The sequence below is a fragment of the Coffea arabica genome, chromosome 5e (assembly GCF_036785885.1).
Source record: "Coffea arabica cultivar ET-39 chromosome 5e, Coffea Arabica ET-39 HiFi, whole genome shotgun sequence".
NCBI lineage: Eukaryota > Viridiplantae > Streptophyta > Magnoliopsida > Gentianales > Rubiaceae > Coffea > Coffea arabica.
In genome coordinates, this window is record NC_092318.1 from 26,417,460 (window position 1) to 26,434,623 (window position 17,164).

At 38.8% G+C, this 17,164-nt stretch overlaps 1 protein-coding gene across 1 annotated transcript; it reads right to left on the reverse strand.

The window, feature by feature from the left end:
* Positions 1-1,852: 1,852 nt before the first annotated feature.
* LOC113743891 (uncharacterized) lies at positions 1,853-11,573 on the reverse strand. The gene is made up of 6 exons (XM_072049610.1): positions 10,298-11,573; positions 9,572-10,014; positions 7,952-9,460; positions 3,685-4,176; positions 2,517-3,630; positions 1,853-2,004 (listed from the first exon to the last, which is right to left on the reverse strand). The coding sequence occupies exons 1-6, from the start codon at positions 11,571-11,573 to the stop codon at positions 1,853-1,855; spliced, it is 4,986 nt and encodes a 1,661-aa protein (XP_071905711.1).
* Between the last annotated feature and the right edge of the window lie 5,591 nt (positions 11,574-17,164).

The following is a 17,164-nucleotide window of genomic DNA, read 5'->3' on the forward strand; positions in this document are numbered from 1 at the left end:
GATTAATGGACGCGTAAAGGAGGTATGATGATGTTGGACAGATCAATTTCTTGAAACTTGTTCAGAGGAGAGATAAATTTTAAAATTTGAAAGTGGGAGAAGATGAAGGGTTGCGTCTAATATAGCGGTTAGAAAAATGAACTAAATGAAGGAGAAGACTGACTTATAACAAGCATTTTGAGTGTTGGATGGCCGATAAAGTGTGACCAGATAATTTTTCAGAAAAACTTTTCAACAACGCCCAATTTTGTTCTGAAATACAAACTGATCTAGTAGAAGGGCTTTTATGAGAATGTCAGCACTTTGATCTTTTGATCAAACATATTGTACACAAATTTCACCTTTTTGGATGAGATCTCCAATGAAATGATGTTTTATGTCTTTATGCTTTGTCCTAGAATGTTGAACGGGATTTTTTGTCAAATTTATGGCACTTGTATTATCACAATACACAGGCACACAATCATATACTAATCCAAAATCATTCAAGGTATTTTTCATCCACATTAATTGAGCACAATATGCACCGGCGGCAACATATTTCGCTTCGACCGTAGACAAGAAAATAGCATTTTGTTTCTTATTTAACCAAGACACTAAGCAATTGCTAAGAAAGTGGTATGTTCCACCTGTACTCTTTCTATCTATTCTACATCCACCAAAGTCAGCATCCGAAAAATCACATAAAGGAAATTCATGACACCTAGGATACAAAAAACCATAGTTCAATGTTCCTTTCAAGTATCTAAAAATTCTTTTCATAGCAATCAAGTGAGATTCTTTTGGATAAGATTGGAAATGAGCACACAAGCAAACAACAAATATGATATCAGGTCTACTTGCGGTTAAATAAAATAAACTACCAATCATACCTCTATACTTCTTTTCATCTACATTTATACCTCCTGCATCCTTGTCAAGTTTGGTAGATGTGCACATTGGCGTTCCAACTTGTTTTGATTCCTCCATACTGAATCTTTTGGGCAGCTCCTTGGTGCATTTAGTTTGATTAATGAATGTTCTTTCTCGAGTTTGTTCCACTTGAAACCTAAGGAAGAAATTCAATTCTCCCATCATGGTCATCTCAAACTCTTTTTGCATAATAGTGGAAAAATCCTTGCACAAACACTTATTAGTAGCACCAAATATAATATCATTAACATATATTTGTACAATTAGTAGATCTTTGGAGCATTGTTTGATGAAAAGAGTGGTGTCTACAATGCCCCTTTTAAAACCATTTTCAATCAAGAAATCACTTAAGCGTTCATACCATACTCTTGGAGCTTGCTTTAAACCATACAAAGCTTTTGAGAGGTTAAACACATGATTTGGAAACGTTTCATTTTCAAAACCGGGAGTTTGGTCAAAATATATTTCTTGATCAATAAAATCATTTAAGAAAGCACTTTTAATATCCATTTGGAATAATTTAAAATCTTTAAAACATGCAAATGCCAAAAACATTCTAATTGATTCTAGTCTAGCTATGGGAATAATCAAAATCTATTTCCTCTTCTTGAACATACCCCTTAACTACTAGTCTAGTCTTGTTTCTCATCACTTCACCTTTGTCATTCATTTTATTTCTAAACACCCATTTTGTACTAATAATAGGATGATATTGAGGTCTTTCAACTAATATCCACACCTTGTTCCTTTTAAATTGGTTTAGTTCCTCTTTCATAGATAAAATTCAGTTTTCATCTTTCAATGCATCAACAACATTTTTTGGTTCAAAATGTGAGACCAAAGCAAAATTGTCCATCAATTGTTTTGAAGAGGAGCGAGTTCTTATCATTTCGGATGGATCACCAATAATGAGTTCCTTAGTATGATTTTGAACAAACTTTCAAGCTTTTGGAAGATCCCTAGGTACATCATCATGATTGTCATTTTCTTCCAATGCTTGATTGTCTTGGGGATCATCTTCTTTTGAGAGCTCTTCTTGTGGAACATTGTTTTGATCATGAATTATGAGCTCCTTAAGTCCTTCTTGAACACCTACATCATCATCCTCACAACTACTTTTGAAAATATCATCATTAGATTCATCAAAAATGACATGTATGGCTTTTTCAATAAAAAGAGTTCTTCTATTATAGACTCTAAAACCTCTTTTGTTCTCACAACATCTCAAGAAAATGCCTTTATTAGATTTCTTGTCAAATTTTTCAAGATGTTTCTTGATATTTAAAATAAAGTATTTGCAACCAAAAACTTTGAAATAACCAACAATTGTTTTTTATCAAACATTAACTCATAAGAGGTTTTGTTCAAAATAGGTCTCAAAAGAACTCTATTCATAGCATAGCAAGCGGTATTAACTGCTTTGACTCAAAAATATTTTGACAAGTTTTTTTTTTTTTTTTTTTTTTATATAAAAGGGGAAACCCCCGATATTTTATTTATAACAACGGATAAACCCAAGAAGGTGGAAAAAATCCCAACCTTCAATACATGCCGGATAACTAGGAGCTATACCTACACAGGAAACCTGCGAATGTATGGAAAACCTATCGCATCCAAATTAATCAGCGACCGAACTCTACTTGGAAGCTGCTGAACAGATTGAAATGTAACATATGGACTCTCCCGAGATAACGCAGCTAAGCTATCTGCCACGGCATTCGCCTCACGATGAATATGTGTAATAGACCCCTTCACCTTGCCCAGTAACAAGCGAATTTGACTTAAGACGCTACACAACGGCCACTTACCAACCGATCGATTCTGGACTAACCTTACCAAAACTAAGGAATCCACCTCTACCAAAATACCTGACAACCCTGCCCCCATACACCACTGCAGCCCAGAACACAATGCCAAGCCCTCCGCATATACCACTTCATATTCCCCAATTTCCTTATAAAAAGCACCAATCATCTTCCCTTCAGAATCACGTACCACCCCACCACCTTTAGCTAAACCATTGATCACACTTGCATCTGTGTTGAGTTTGAACGACCCTCTAGGCGGCTTCATCCATGATATAGCCTTCAGACAGAATGATTTGGCTGGCTTGACCAGAAAAAACCGTGCAAAATACGTATTCATATCCCCCTCCAACTGCACTTTGTTTAACATACAAGCCGCCCCCTTAGCAACCAACCACCCATTGGCTTCGAAGATAACTTTGGAATGGACAGGGTGAAGATTTCCAAACCGAGCATCATTTCTACTACGCCATAGAAACCATAACACCACTACCGGTATGACACACCGAACATGATCCAATCGGCCATTGCTAGAAGATTGGAACCACACCACTAGCAGTGAAGAAACACATGAGAATGAACGCCACTGAATTCCGCAAGCCAGAAAGAAATGCTGCCAAACAGCACTTGCTAACCTGCCATGTAAGAAAATATGATTCAAGGATTCCACCGCATTACCACAGCAATCACATTTAGAAACCATGGCCATTCCTCTAGACCGGAGCTTGTCGTCCAGAGGGAGAAAATCAGACAAAACCCTCCAAGCTAAGTACGACATTTTTAACGGGAGTAACGGACACCAAATTCCATGGCAAATCAAAGACGTGTTACGCCGCTGCCGAACCAGTTCCCAGGCTGACGACACTGAAAATGCACCATCAGCGGAAGGAGCCCAAATTAACTCGTCCTTAAGCTTCGGATCAACAAATGTTTAAGAAATAATATTAACAATAGATCGTGGAAGAACCTGGAGGAGACGATCAGTATTCCACCCCGTAGAGGTGTAAAACTCAGCTACCAAAAAGTGAGGAGGCGCACCAGTAACCTGGCTGCTAAGTGGTTCATTGAAAAGCCATCGATCATACCACAAATCGATGAAGCCTTCACCGAGCCGCCAACGAATGTTATCTTCAGTGATAGCCCGCACCAAACAGACCCTCTTCCATGTTGCCGACCCCACAGCAGCCGAAGCCAAACCTGGATGTTGCTCGCCAATGTACTTACGGTGCATAAATCTGGCCCAAGGAGACCTCTTTTGACGTATTGTCCACCATAATTTCATAGCAAAAGCCCTCTCCAAATCCAAAAGAGACCGAAACCCCAATCCCCCTTCTTCAACTGGAAAACAGACTTTTTCCCAAGAGGACCAATGAATCCTCCTACCATCCTTGCCATCCCATAGAAAGGCGTTAAACAGCTTGCCCAATCTAATAAAGACCCCCTTAGGCGGTTTAGTAACCTGCAGGAGGTAAAGAGGCATAGAACTCAACACATGACGAATCAATATGAGCTTCCCCCCAGCAGACAGAAACCGGGAACTCCAATGGTGAAGAAACGGCATTTTATTTCTAAACACCCATTTTGTACTAATAATAGGATGATATTGAGGTCTTTCAACTAATATCCAATGGTTGAGGAAGTTTCCCATGACAAAGAACCACACCCCACTGATCCAAGCTCATCAATTCCAGACCCTGGTTCATCAACTCCTGTGACTCCTCATGGCCCTTCCACATCAGATAAAGGCAAGGCACCAGTTGAAGAGGCTGCTGCAGATGATGAAGAAACTGAAGAGGAGGACCTCTCCCAATATCAGCTCTCTCGAAGAACACCTGGATCCACATAGTTCACCATTTAGGACATTTGCATTTTGTTTATTTCATGTGTTTGTGGTGTTCAATAATGGATATGTAGATGAATTCAACATTTGGTTACGATTATGTTTATGTTTCTTTTGGTACCGTTTGATAGATGTTTAAGTATTTTGAATGATGATTGTGTGGATGTAATGAATTTTGTGGATGATTGTGTGGATGTTTAAGTATTTTTGAATGATGTTTGTGGATGAGATGGATGTGATTGATTGCCCTTTTGTGATGACAAAAAGGGGGAGAGGACTGGATTGATTGATGATTGATGATTGATTGATTGATGATTTGATCAAATTTGAATTGGCTGATGGATTGAATTGGTAAAATGTTGGATGTTGGCTGCTTAATTGTCATATTTTGGATAATTGTTTAATTCGGTTGGGCAGCCAAGTGAGGGGGAGTTTTTCAAAATTTTTTTATGATTCACTAAGCAAGGGGGAGTTCTTGTCTATTGAGAAAGGGGGAGTTTTTATTGCAATCATCAAATCTCATTTCAAACCTTTGTTTTGTCATCATCAAAAAGGGGGATAATGTTATTCTTGGTTTTGATGATCACAAAGGTCTTTGAAATGTTTGTTTAACTCTCTTCAAATATAAGTGTTTTTTGCCTATCAAAGAATCAGGTACGAATATGTCAAGAAATGAAAATCAACTAAAAGAATAAGCAAAAATAGGACACTCATGTCGGACGTCCTAAGGAATTGGTCGGACGTCCGAAAGGATGAAGATCATTAAGAAGAAGATTCTGTCGGACGCTCGTGAGGAAGCATCGGACGTCCGGATGGATCGGACGTACTCCTCGGACGCACATCGAACGTGTCGGACGTCCTAAAAATTCCACAAAATGTTGATGACTCTCTGCCAAGACTCTGTCGGACGCTCGTAAGGAAGCATCGGACGTCCTGAAGGATCGGACGCATGCTTCGGACGCACATCAATCTCATCGGACGTCCTAAAAATTCCACGAAGATTTGATAACTCTCTGGACGACGTTCGGACACAGAAGCTCGGACGATAAAATACCATCGGACGTCCGAACAACAACTTGACTGATTTTCGGACGATGGGATCGGACGATGACTAAGACGTCGGACGTCCGACAGCTCCAACGGCTAGCTGACTCTTCATCTGCCTTCTATCCGTTGGAAGTATTAATGAAGCTCATTTTTGGCTCCCTTTAAATACAAACGATTCTGATTCAGAAAAGGACTTTTGCACACTTTGTTTACAAGATCTCAAGAGATATTTTAGCTAGAAAATAGTCTCCAAAGCAAGATTTGTTCTCCAAGTGGTGTGAATTTCTTGTGAGCTTTTCTCTTGTGGTTGAAAGTTTCATTAGTGTAGCTTTGTTAAGGGTTATCTGAGTGATTGTAAAACTTCTTAGCTTGACTAAGTGAGGCTTAGGGCAAGGAGGAAGTGCTCCCTCCATTGTACATCTAGTTGATCATCTTTCATCAAAGAGAAGTTGCTCAACCTAGTGATTGGTCTTCAAGTTTGAGGAAAGCTTGGTAGACAATCGGTTTGATATTCTATCTTATTCTTTTTGTTTAATAAAATTCTCATTGCTTATCTATACTTGTTTTTTCGAATCAATATTGCTCTCTTCTTCTAATCTACTTGATTGATTATTACTAGAAAAGAAGGTAAATTTTTATTAAGCAAAAATTGCATAAATTTGATTAAGATTTTAATCAACCTAATTCACCCCCCTCTTAGGTTGTCTTTGGGCCTTACAGTGATGATGAGATAACTACTTGCAACTCTCAACCTGTTAGTGATGATGAATCTGATGATGATGTTGAGTCTTTCATTGAGAGATTGCATAATAGTTTGAAAGAATCTTATGCTAGAAACAAGGAACTAAAACAGAAAATTAGTGTTTTGCTTCAAGACAATGCAAATCTTTTTCGACAAAACAAAATGCTGAAAGCTGAAAATGACTACTTAAAAAAGGATGAGAATGTTCTACTTTTTGAGCTTGATAAAAAAATAAAGCTGTGTGAGTTGTTAAAAAAGGAACAAGGTGAATTGAAAAAAAAATGGATGGTCTAAATGAATTGCTTAAACACAAGAAACAAGACTATTTTCAAAAGAATGAATCAAAACCTCACTTTGACATTCATAAGAAAATGTTGAATTCTAATGTAAACGAATTTAACGTCTATAAAAGAAGGTAAATCAGATTTGTTAAACCTGTCTTTGTAAGCAATTCGCTAACTATGTGTAGCTTTTGTTGCCAAGTTGGTCACATGAAGAATAATTTCTATGTAAGAAAGAATATGAGAAATGGCATGAAATGCATGTAGATAGTTAGACATAATGCTAACTTTCAAGAACCCAAAAAGTAAATAGGTACCAAATATCATCTTGTGAACTCTTGTGTGGGTGAGATTGGTAAATATCATTAAGCAATCTAAATGGTTCATAGATAGTGGATGCTCAAGTCGTATGACCAGTGATCCATCACAATTCATCAAATTCAAATCAAAATCAAGTGAAAAAGTAACATTTGGAGATGATAACAAATCCAAAACAGTTGGAGTTGGAGATGTTGGTAAGAATGGTCAAACTTTTGTTCACAATATTCTTCTAGTTGATAATTTGAGTTATAATTGGTTGAGTATTAGTAATTGTGTGATAAAAATATGTTTGTGCTATTCAAAAAGCATGAATATCTTGTTCTTGACTCAAAATTCAACATTATCTTCAAGGAAAAAAGAGTGAATGACATTTATGTAGTTATTCTTGAAAATGTTGATTCTTCTAACCTTAAGTGTCTTAAAGTTGCAAATGAAGACCCTTGGTTGTGGCATAGAAGGTTTTGTTATTTCAATATGAATTTGTTAAAAGAAATTTCCAAAAAGGAACTTGTTAGAGATTTACCAAAAATTAATTTTGAAAAGGACAAAATTTGTGATGCTTGTCAATTTGAAAAACAAGTAAAAGTTTCCTTCAAACCTAAGAATTGTGTTTCTACTTCAAAATCGTTGGATTTTTTACATCTTGATTTATTCGGTCCTACACAAATTACTAGCTTGGATAGTAAAAAATATTATTTGGTTATTGTTGATGATTATTTTAAATGCATTTGGGTGATATTTCTTGCTCACAAGAATGATGCTTTCAAAAATTTTGTTTCATTATTTGCAAAAGTTCAAAATCTGATTGGATTGAAAATTATCAAGATTAGAAGTGACAATGACTCAGAATTCAAATTTTGTGATTTTCCGAAATTCTGTGATAACAATGAAATCACACATAAATTTTCAATTATTAGAACTCCTCAACAAAATGGTGTTGTTGAAAGAAAAAATAGAACTCTTCAAGAAACCGGGAACTCCAATGGTGAAGCTTTGCTCTCACGGAGGCAATAACTCCATCAAATAAGACAGTTTTGCTACGGCCAAGAGAAAGCGGGACTCCCAAATATTTGACAGGCCAAGGCTGACCTTGAAACCCCGTTTCTTGCTGAATTAATTGGATAATCTCCGAAGAGAGCTTCGACGAACACAGAAAGCGACTCTTAGAGAGATTAATTTTTTGGCCAGAGAGAGCTTGATAGTCGTGTAGACAGGACGAAACCGCCTGTAAGCATTCAGTCGATGCCCGGGTGAAAATAATCACGTCATCGGCAAACGCAAGAAACGGGACCATCCCTCCCTTAGACAAAAATCTAAACGCTGGATTGCTAGAAAACAGCCGCTGAAGACCCCTTCCAAGAAATTCCGAGACAAAAAGGAAAAGAGTGGACGATAACGGATCCCCCTGGCGAACCCCTCTAGTCGACTTGAAAAAGCCGGTGAGCTCCCCATTAACCAGGACAGAAAACCAGACGTTGGATACTAACCGAAAAACCAGGTCCACTACCCCTTCTTTAAAACCAAATTCTCGCAGCATATATAACAAAAACCCCCAGTCCACCCTGTCATACGCCTTCTCCATATCCAACTTCAAGATTACATTAGGGTGACGCAGCTTTTTGTCCAAATCCAGAATCAATTCCTGAGCTAGCAAAACATTATCTTGTATTCCCCTGCCCGGAATAAAACCAGTCTGAAACTCTAAAATCAACCTAGGAAGGAGCTGGTTGATACGGGTGGACAAAACCTTAGAAATGATCTTGGCACTAACATTAGCTAAACTAATTGGTCGGAAATCTTTCCACTCACATGCGCCTTCCCTCTTGGGGAGTAAAATGATCGTCGTACTGGAAAATCCGCGAGGCATTGTGGCACCAGCAAAAAAATCCTGCACCCCGTCCATGAAGTCGTCTCTTATACACTCCCAACAACTTTGATAAAAACCCCCGCCAAACCCATCAGGCCCCGCAGCGCTCTGAGGGTCCATTGAGCACACAACAGTATAAACCTCATCCACCGATGGAGATTTCAGCAGCATGTCATTCTCTTCTGGCGTAAGCTTAGGCAGCTCAAGTGAAGGCCTGCTCCCTGAACTAACATCGCGGTCGGCTGTGAACAAAGAGGAGAAAAAATCAGACGCTGACAGTTTAATATCCTCGATATCATCAAGCCAACTGTCCCCGGTGCCCCTAATCCGTGCAATAAAATTAGAGCTGCGTTTCTGCTTAACCGTTGCATGGAAAAAAGAGGTATTCACGTCGCCCTCTTTGATCCATTTGATCGCTGCCTTCTGTCTCCAGAATTCACATTCTAAGGCTAACTCCCGAGAATGGAGTGCCCGAGCCTCATGTACTGCCGACCTAGACAACACGTCCCCATTTTGATCATACAACAATTCCTTGGCCAATAGATTATCCGCTGCCACTTTGACCCGTTGAGAGACATTCCCAAAAACATCCACATTCCATCCAGCTAAAACTCGCTTAACCACCTTCAACTTATTAAAAAATTTCTACATTCCAATTCCAGGAACAGGTTGAGCCCAAGCAGACGTAACTGTTTGTTGAAAAGTAGGATGACTCCGCCAAACATTAAGAAAGCGAAAGGACGACCGCCGCCTTGCCATGCTGCTCCCCTTAACCAGCAACGGACAATGATCAGATCGCCCTCGCTGAAGATGAGCAACTCGAGTCAGCTCAATAGAAGACAGCCAACCAGCATTAACAACCGCTCGATCAAGCCGCTGCCACATACGCCCATTAGTCCATGTGTAGGCAGACCCCTCAAACTGTACCGAAAATAGTCCACTCCGATTTAATGCAGAGTTAAATTCTTCCAGGTCACGAATATTCGGGGCTGAACCTCCAATCCTTTCCTCCACAGAAGAAATAACATTGTAATCCCCTACGGCCATCCATGGAAGTGTAACAGACGTTGAAAAATACTCCAGAGCCTCCCATAACTGTCGCCTACCAATTCTGTTACACCTCGCATAAACAGCCGAAATAAAAATGGAAGAACCAGAGTGGAAAGACACATGCATATGGACCACCTGATCCGCAGCTTCTACAAAAGAATATCACGCATCTGAACACCAGAAAATCCAAATTTTGTTGTGCAAGAAGGACTGTGCAAAATCAAAACCCAAGAACAGCTGCACACTATCCAAATGGGAGACATTAGCTAATGGCTCCAATAGGATCAGTAAACGAATATCGTTTGATCTACAAGCGCTACGAATGTGCCTCAACGACTCCTTATTCGCAGCACCCCGAATGTTCCACACTATAAACTTAATCGGATCTAACATTATGAGACCGAAGGTTATAAGGAGCAGATGAAGGCTTACCGTCTCTTTTTCTGGTCTGCCTACCACGAGTCTTGTGACTTTGAACCAAATTTTGCAGCAATTGTGTGTCTGTATCATCCAGAAGAGCTCCAGGGACAACCGGGTCATCGCTTAACTTAGATGCTGCAATTCTGCTGGCCAGCCGATCCCTAAAATTTTTTAACTCATCCAAAGAGATACCTTTCAACCCTAACTGTCCCTCAGAGTTATAGCGCACTAGACGAGCATGACCTTCATGCCGTCGAGGAGAAAGGGAACAAGCCCGCTCGCGCTGCGGCATTGAAGGCACAGATTTAGTCAACAGAATATCATCTCGGCCGAAAGAAGGAATTGTGTCCGATAAAGCTTTCACCGGAGAAGAAGAAACCGGGGGAAAACAAGTCAGTACTGAGAGATCATTCTGTGTATTCGCCGCACCCCCCCGATATGAATAAGTTAGAACGGGATCCTGAGCATGAACAGTAGTCTGTGTAGGGTTACCCCTAACAGGATTAGACGAAGATGATGGGATAACAGTAATAGAGAAATCTGCAGTGGGATTACTGCTTTCGCGCACTTGTACCCTTGGGGCTGTCACAACCCCCGAATCCACCACAGGAGGAAATTCATCGACAGCCGGTCCTCCCTTCGGTTGAAAGACTTGCCTGCCTTGAGACGGAACTGATGGTCTAGCGCGTCGCACAGGCCGCAACTCCGGATGCTTCTGATGACAGGTACTTTCGACATGACCAATGGACGAGCAAAAACCGCAGTACGAAGGATATTCTTCATACTCAATCTTCTGCCAAAAACCCCACTGATCATCCCCTATCCAAATCCTGGATCTTGGAGAATTCAATACATCAACTTCCAACAATATTCGCGCTACAGACGGACGCTTCAGCGCAGCCGTAGCTTTATCCACCTTTAATGGTCGGCCCAGTAAGTTACCTAGCTTAAGCAGAAACTGCTTTTCAAAAAACGGCAATGGAAGACCTGGGAAATTGACCCAAACTGGTGCGATGGACGACTCTGCTCCCGGCTTAAAATCGATTGTCCATTTCGACAGGGACATATGAAATTTGCCGATGTACCAAGACTTTCGACACCAGAGTCTGGTGTAGTCCTCCTCCACGGAAGGTCGTAAGAGAATATGCTTGGAATCTAATAACCCTATCGGACACTCACCCTTCAGCCCCAAAGAAACAATAAATTTGCGAATAATCTCCATGGAAGGGCGACCAAATGCAAACCTGCCAACCAGTGCATTAGAATAAGGTGCCGCTATCTGTAACATATCTTGACGGGAGATCACCAACGAAGGCTCCCCCTTGTAAGTACTGAGATGGCCAATGCCAGAGGACGAAGAAGCCGGAGATTGAGCCAGAATGGAGGCAAACGTCTTCGAAAAACTCCCCCTTTCTCAATAGACAAGAACTCCCCCTTACTTAGTGAATCATAAAAAAATTTTGAAAAACTCCCCCTCACTTGGCTGCCCAACCGAATTAAACAATTATCCAAAATATGACAATTAAGCAGCCAACATCCAACATTTTACCAATTCAATCCATCAGCCAATTCAAATTTGATCAAATCATCAATCAATCAATCATCAATCATCAATCAATCCAGTCCTCTCCCCCTTTTTGTCATCACAAAAGGGCAATCAATCACATCCATCTCATCCACAAACATCATTCAAAAATACTTAAACATCCACACAATCATCCATAAAATTCATTACATCCACACAATCATCATTCAAAATACTTAAACATCTATCAAACGGTACCAAAAGAAACATAAACATAATCGTAACCAAATGTTGAATTCATCTACATATCCATTATTGAACACCACAAACACATGAAATAAACAAAATGCAAATGTCCTAAATGGTGAACTATGTGGATCCAGGTGTTCTTCGAGAGAGCTGATATTGGGAGAGGTCCTCCTCTTCAGTTTCTTCATCATCTGCAGCAGCCTCTTCAACTGGTGCCTTGCCTTTATCTGATGTGGAAGGGCCATGAGGAGTCACAGGAGTTGATGAACCAGGGTCTGGAATTGATGAGCTTGGATCAGTGGGGTGTGGTTCTTTGTCATGGGAAACTTCCTCAACCACAGGTGGGGGAAAAAGAAGGTTCTTTTTGTCTAGGAAGGCTGTTTGTTGCTCAGAGGACATGGTGAGCATTAGACCATGTTCTAGAAGAAGAACATGCTGTTTGAGTTCACGAAGGAACTCAATCACTTCATCATTGGAGGAGGAAGCTGCTTTAGTGGCAGACTTCTTGGGATGAATGGGAGTGAGTGAAACAGATGAAGGATCATGTGCAGTCTTAGACCTCTGTTCACTAGATGATGCCCCCTTATAAGCCCACAGATTATCTTTAAAAACAAGATTTTTCCTTTCAAAATATCCTTTGGTAAAGGCATAAGAAGATGCTTCTTTGGGACAAACACCTAGAATTGGAACTTTGTAAAACTCAAAAATCTTTTGAAGAAACTTTCCATAAGATAATTTTCTGCGAGAATCTGTAGCATAGCGAAGTAAAAACTTGCACATGACAAAACCAAAATCAATACGAATTTTTTCTCGAAAACAGTAAAAGAGATACAACTCCATTTTGTTTGCATCAGTTCTATGGCCATCAGTGGGTACAAGCAGGTTTGAAATGATTGAAAAGGCAATTAGATTCACAGGAGCAAGATCATTCAGTTTAGCATCAGCAGGGGAGGAAAAACTTCTTTTAAAATAAGTTAACATTTTAGCCCCATCAAAATGATTATCAGCAGTAGGGTGCTCTTCATAGGAAAAGAAATTTGCAATTTTGTCCTTGCATCCAGGTTCAATAGTAGTTTTTAAAATATCATTCATAATTTCAGAATCAAAGACTAAGTCAACCCCATTAACCCTGGACATAATCTCAGTCTGATCAGTGCCTTTCCTAAGATTAGCAAAGAATTGATACAGCATTTCAGGGTAATAAACATTGGGCATAGAAACGAGATGTGACCATTTCTGGAAAGCAAATAGACTCAGAATGGATTCTAAACCTATGTGGCGAAATTCAGAAGAGTTTACAATTCGTTGAGGGATGACACCTTTCTGGGATATCCAGGAGTGTTTGTCTTTTGCCGCATCATCAAAGAATGTAGGGAGGGTGGCTGATTTTGGAGGCAGTTGAGAAGAGGTTCCCTGTCCAGATTCAGGTTGAGAGGTGGGTTGTGGAGTAGGCCTTGACATTTGACCTTTTACGGCTCCTCTCTTGAAGCGTTTGGATGAACGTTTGACCGTAGGAAGATCCTCCTCCTCATCCCTGAGTGGATGCTTGCGTCCGGCAGTAACCTTTCCTCCTCTTAGATTCACCATTGTGCGAAATGTGTGGAATGAAGGATGCAAATGATGCACACAGTAGTAGGGAAGTGAATCGCACAGAAATTTTGGGACAAAAAGGCCTTGAACAAGATTTGACAGAGCGGTTATGAGAAAGTAGGGTTTTGAGGAAAATTTGGGAATTTACGAATTGTTAAGCGATTCGGTGAAATGATCAGGAGAAATGAATCGCAATCAACCAGGAAAAGTTTTGTTTGAGTCAATTTGGGAATGAGAGCTTCAGAATGGTATGAATTTGAGAGTGAGAAATGAGAGAGTTGTCGTCCGAGAGGAAATAGAAGAAAAAGAGTTTGAAGCAAATGAGGGAGAAAGTTATTTTAAAAAGTGAGCCGTTGCACTGTCGGACGGCCGAACGAAGTCGTGCGTCCGACATCTTCGTCCGAACAGGTGTTTTCTGGAAAAAATAGCTGACGAACATTATCGGACGTCCGTTCATCTTCTTTCGGACGTTCGAAGACTTTGAGAAATTTTAAGATGATTTTTCGATTATTCCCAATTTTGATCTTAGATGAGTGAACTGATCTAATGGCAAAGCTTTGGTAAAAATATCAGCAAATTGATCTTTAGAACAAACATAATTTACACAAATTTCACCTTTTTAAACAAGATCTCGAATAAAGTGGTGCTTTATATCTATATGCTTTGTCCTAGAATGTTGAATTGGATTTTTGGTCAAATTAATAGCACTAGTATTATCACAGAATATAGGCATGCAGTCATATAACAATCCAAAATCATTCAAGGTATGCTTCATTCATAAAAGTTGAGCACAACATGCACTAGCGGCAATATATTCCGCTTCGGTTGTAGACAAAGATATTGCATTTTACTTTTTGCTAAACCAAGAAACTAAGCAATTACCAAGAAAGTGACAAGTTCCACTAGTACTTTTTCTGTCCACACGACAACCACCAAAATCCGCATCCGAATATCCATATAAAGCAAATTCACAAGATCTAGCATACCAAAGACCATAGTCTAATGTACCTTTCAAATACCTAAAAATTCTTTTAACAGCATTTAAATGTGATTCTTTTGGACAAGATTGAAATCTAGCACACAAGCAAACAACAAACATAATATCAGGTCTACTTGCGGTTAAATAGAGTAAGCTTCCGATCATACCTCTATAGTGCTTTTCATCCACATGATTACCTTCTTCATCTTTGTCAAGTTTTGTAGAAGTGCACATTGGAGTTCCAACTTGCTTTGAGTCTTCCATGCCAAACTTTTTCAGCAATTCCTTGGTATATTTTGCTTGATTTATAAAAATTCCCTCAAGGGCTTGATGTATTTGAAGTCCAAGGAAGAAATTTAATTCTCCCATCATACTCATTTCAAATTCACTTTGCATAGTGGTGGAAAAATCCTTGCATAGATACTCATTAGTAGCACCAAAAATAATATCATCAACATATATTTGCACAATAAGAAGGTCATTTAACACTTGCTTAGTAAAAAGTGTAGTGTCCACAATACCTCTTTTGAAACCATTTTCAATCAAGAAACCACTTAATCTTTCATACCAAGCTCTTGGAGCATGTTTTAAACCATATAATGCTTTAGATAGTTTAAACACATGACTTGGAAATTTTGTATTTTCAAAACCAGGGGGTTGATCCACATATACTTCTTGATCAATAAAATCATTTAAAAAGGCACTTTTCACATCCATTTGAAACAATTTGAAACCTTTGAAACAAGCAAAAGCAAGAAGCATTCTAATAGATTCTAATCTCGCTACGGGAGCAAATGTTTCATCAAAATCAATTCCTTCTTCTTGTGCATATCCTTTAGCAACTAATCTGGCTTTATTTCTTACAACAACACCTTTATCATCCAATTTATTTCTGAATATCCACTTTGTGCCAATGATAGGTTGATTTTGAGGTCTATCAACTAGTGTCCAAACCTTATTTCTCTCAAATTGATTAAGTTCCTCTTGCATAGCCAAGATCCAGTTATCATCCTTTAAACCATCATTGATATTTTTGGGTTAAAAAAGAGAAACTAAAGCAAAATTGTCTATCAATTTTCTAGATGAAGAACGAGTCTTTACCTTTTCGGATGGATCACCAATTATAAGCTCTCTTGGATGATTTTGGCTAAATTTCCAAGCATTGGGAAGGTCTTTGACTGAATCATCATTCTCATCTTCATCACCCTTTTCTTGATCATTATGAGCTTCATCCATCATTTCCATTGCTGCTGGTTTAGATATTCTTTCATCACCAATTTTCAGCTTTTCCATTCCTTCACGAACACCTACATCATCATCCTCACACGAACTTTTGGAATTATCATCATTAGTTTCATCAAATGTTATGTGAATGGCTTCTTCAATCACAAGAGTCCTTCTATTAAAGACTCTATATCCTCTTTTGTTCTCACAATAACCCAAAAATATTCCTTCATCAGATTTTTTCTCAAACTTACCAAGATGTTCCTTTAAATTTAAAATAAAACATTTACAACCAAAGACTTTGAAATATCCAACCGTAGGTTTTTTATCAAAAATCAGTTCATAAGATGTCTTATTCAAAATGGGTCTCAAAAGGATTCTGTTCATCACATAACATGCAGTGTTTACCGCTTCAGCCCAAAGGTATTTTGGCAAGCTACATTCACTTAACATAGTTCTAGCAGCCTCTTGAAGTGTCCTATTTTTCCTTTCTACAACACCATTTTGTTGTGGAGTTCTTGCAATTGAAAACTCATGTGTTATGCCATTATGATCACAGAATTCTGGAAAACCACAATACTTGAATTCCGTTCCATTATCACTTCTAATCCTAACAATTTTTAAGCCAAGCAGATTTTGCACTTTAGCAAACAATGAAGTGAAATTCTTGAAGGCATCATCCTTATGAGCAAGAAATATCACCCAAGTATATCTAGAATAATCATCCACAATCACAAAGCAGTATTTCTTACCTCCCAAGCTAGTGATTTGAGTAGGACCAAATAAGTCAAGATGCAAGAGTTCTAAAGGTTTAGAAGTTGAAACACACTTCTTTGGTTTAAAAGAAACTTTTGTTTGCTTTCCAAATTGACAAGCATCACAAATTTTATCCTTTTCAAAACAGATTTTTGGCAAGCCTCTAACCAGCTCCTTTTTCGAAATTTCCTTTAGTAAATCCATGTTAAAATGACAAAGTCTCCTATGCCACAACCAAGGATCTTCATTTTAAGCTTTAAGACATTTGAAGTTAGAAGAATCAATTTTATCAAGAACCACAATATATATGTCGTTAAACCTCTTACCTTTGAACACAACATTATATTTGGAATCAAACACAATGCATTCATGCTTTTTAAACAACACATTCAAGTCTTTATCACACAATTGACTAACACTAAGCAAGTTATAACCTAAATTATCAACTAAGAGCACATTATGAACAAAAGTTTCACCATCCTTACCAACATCACCTATTCCAATTGTCTTAGCTTTCACATCATCACCGAATGTCACCTTTCCACTTGATTTTGAT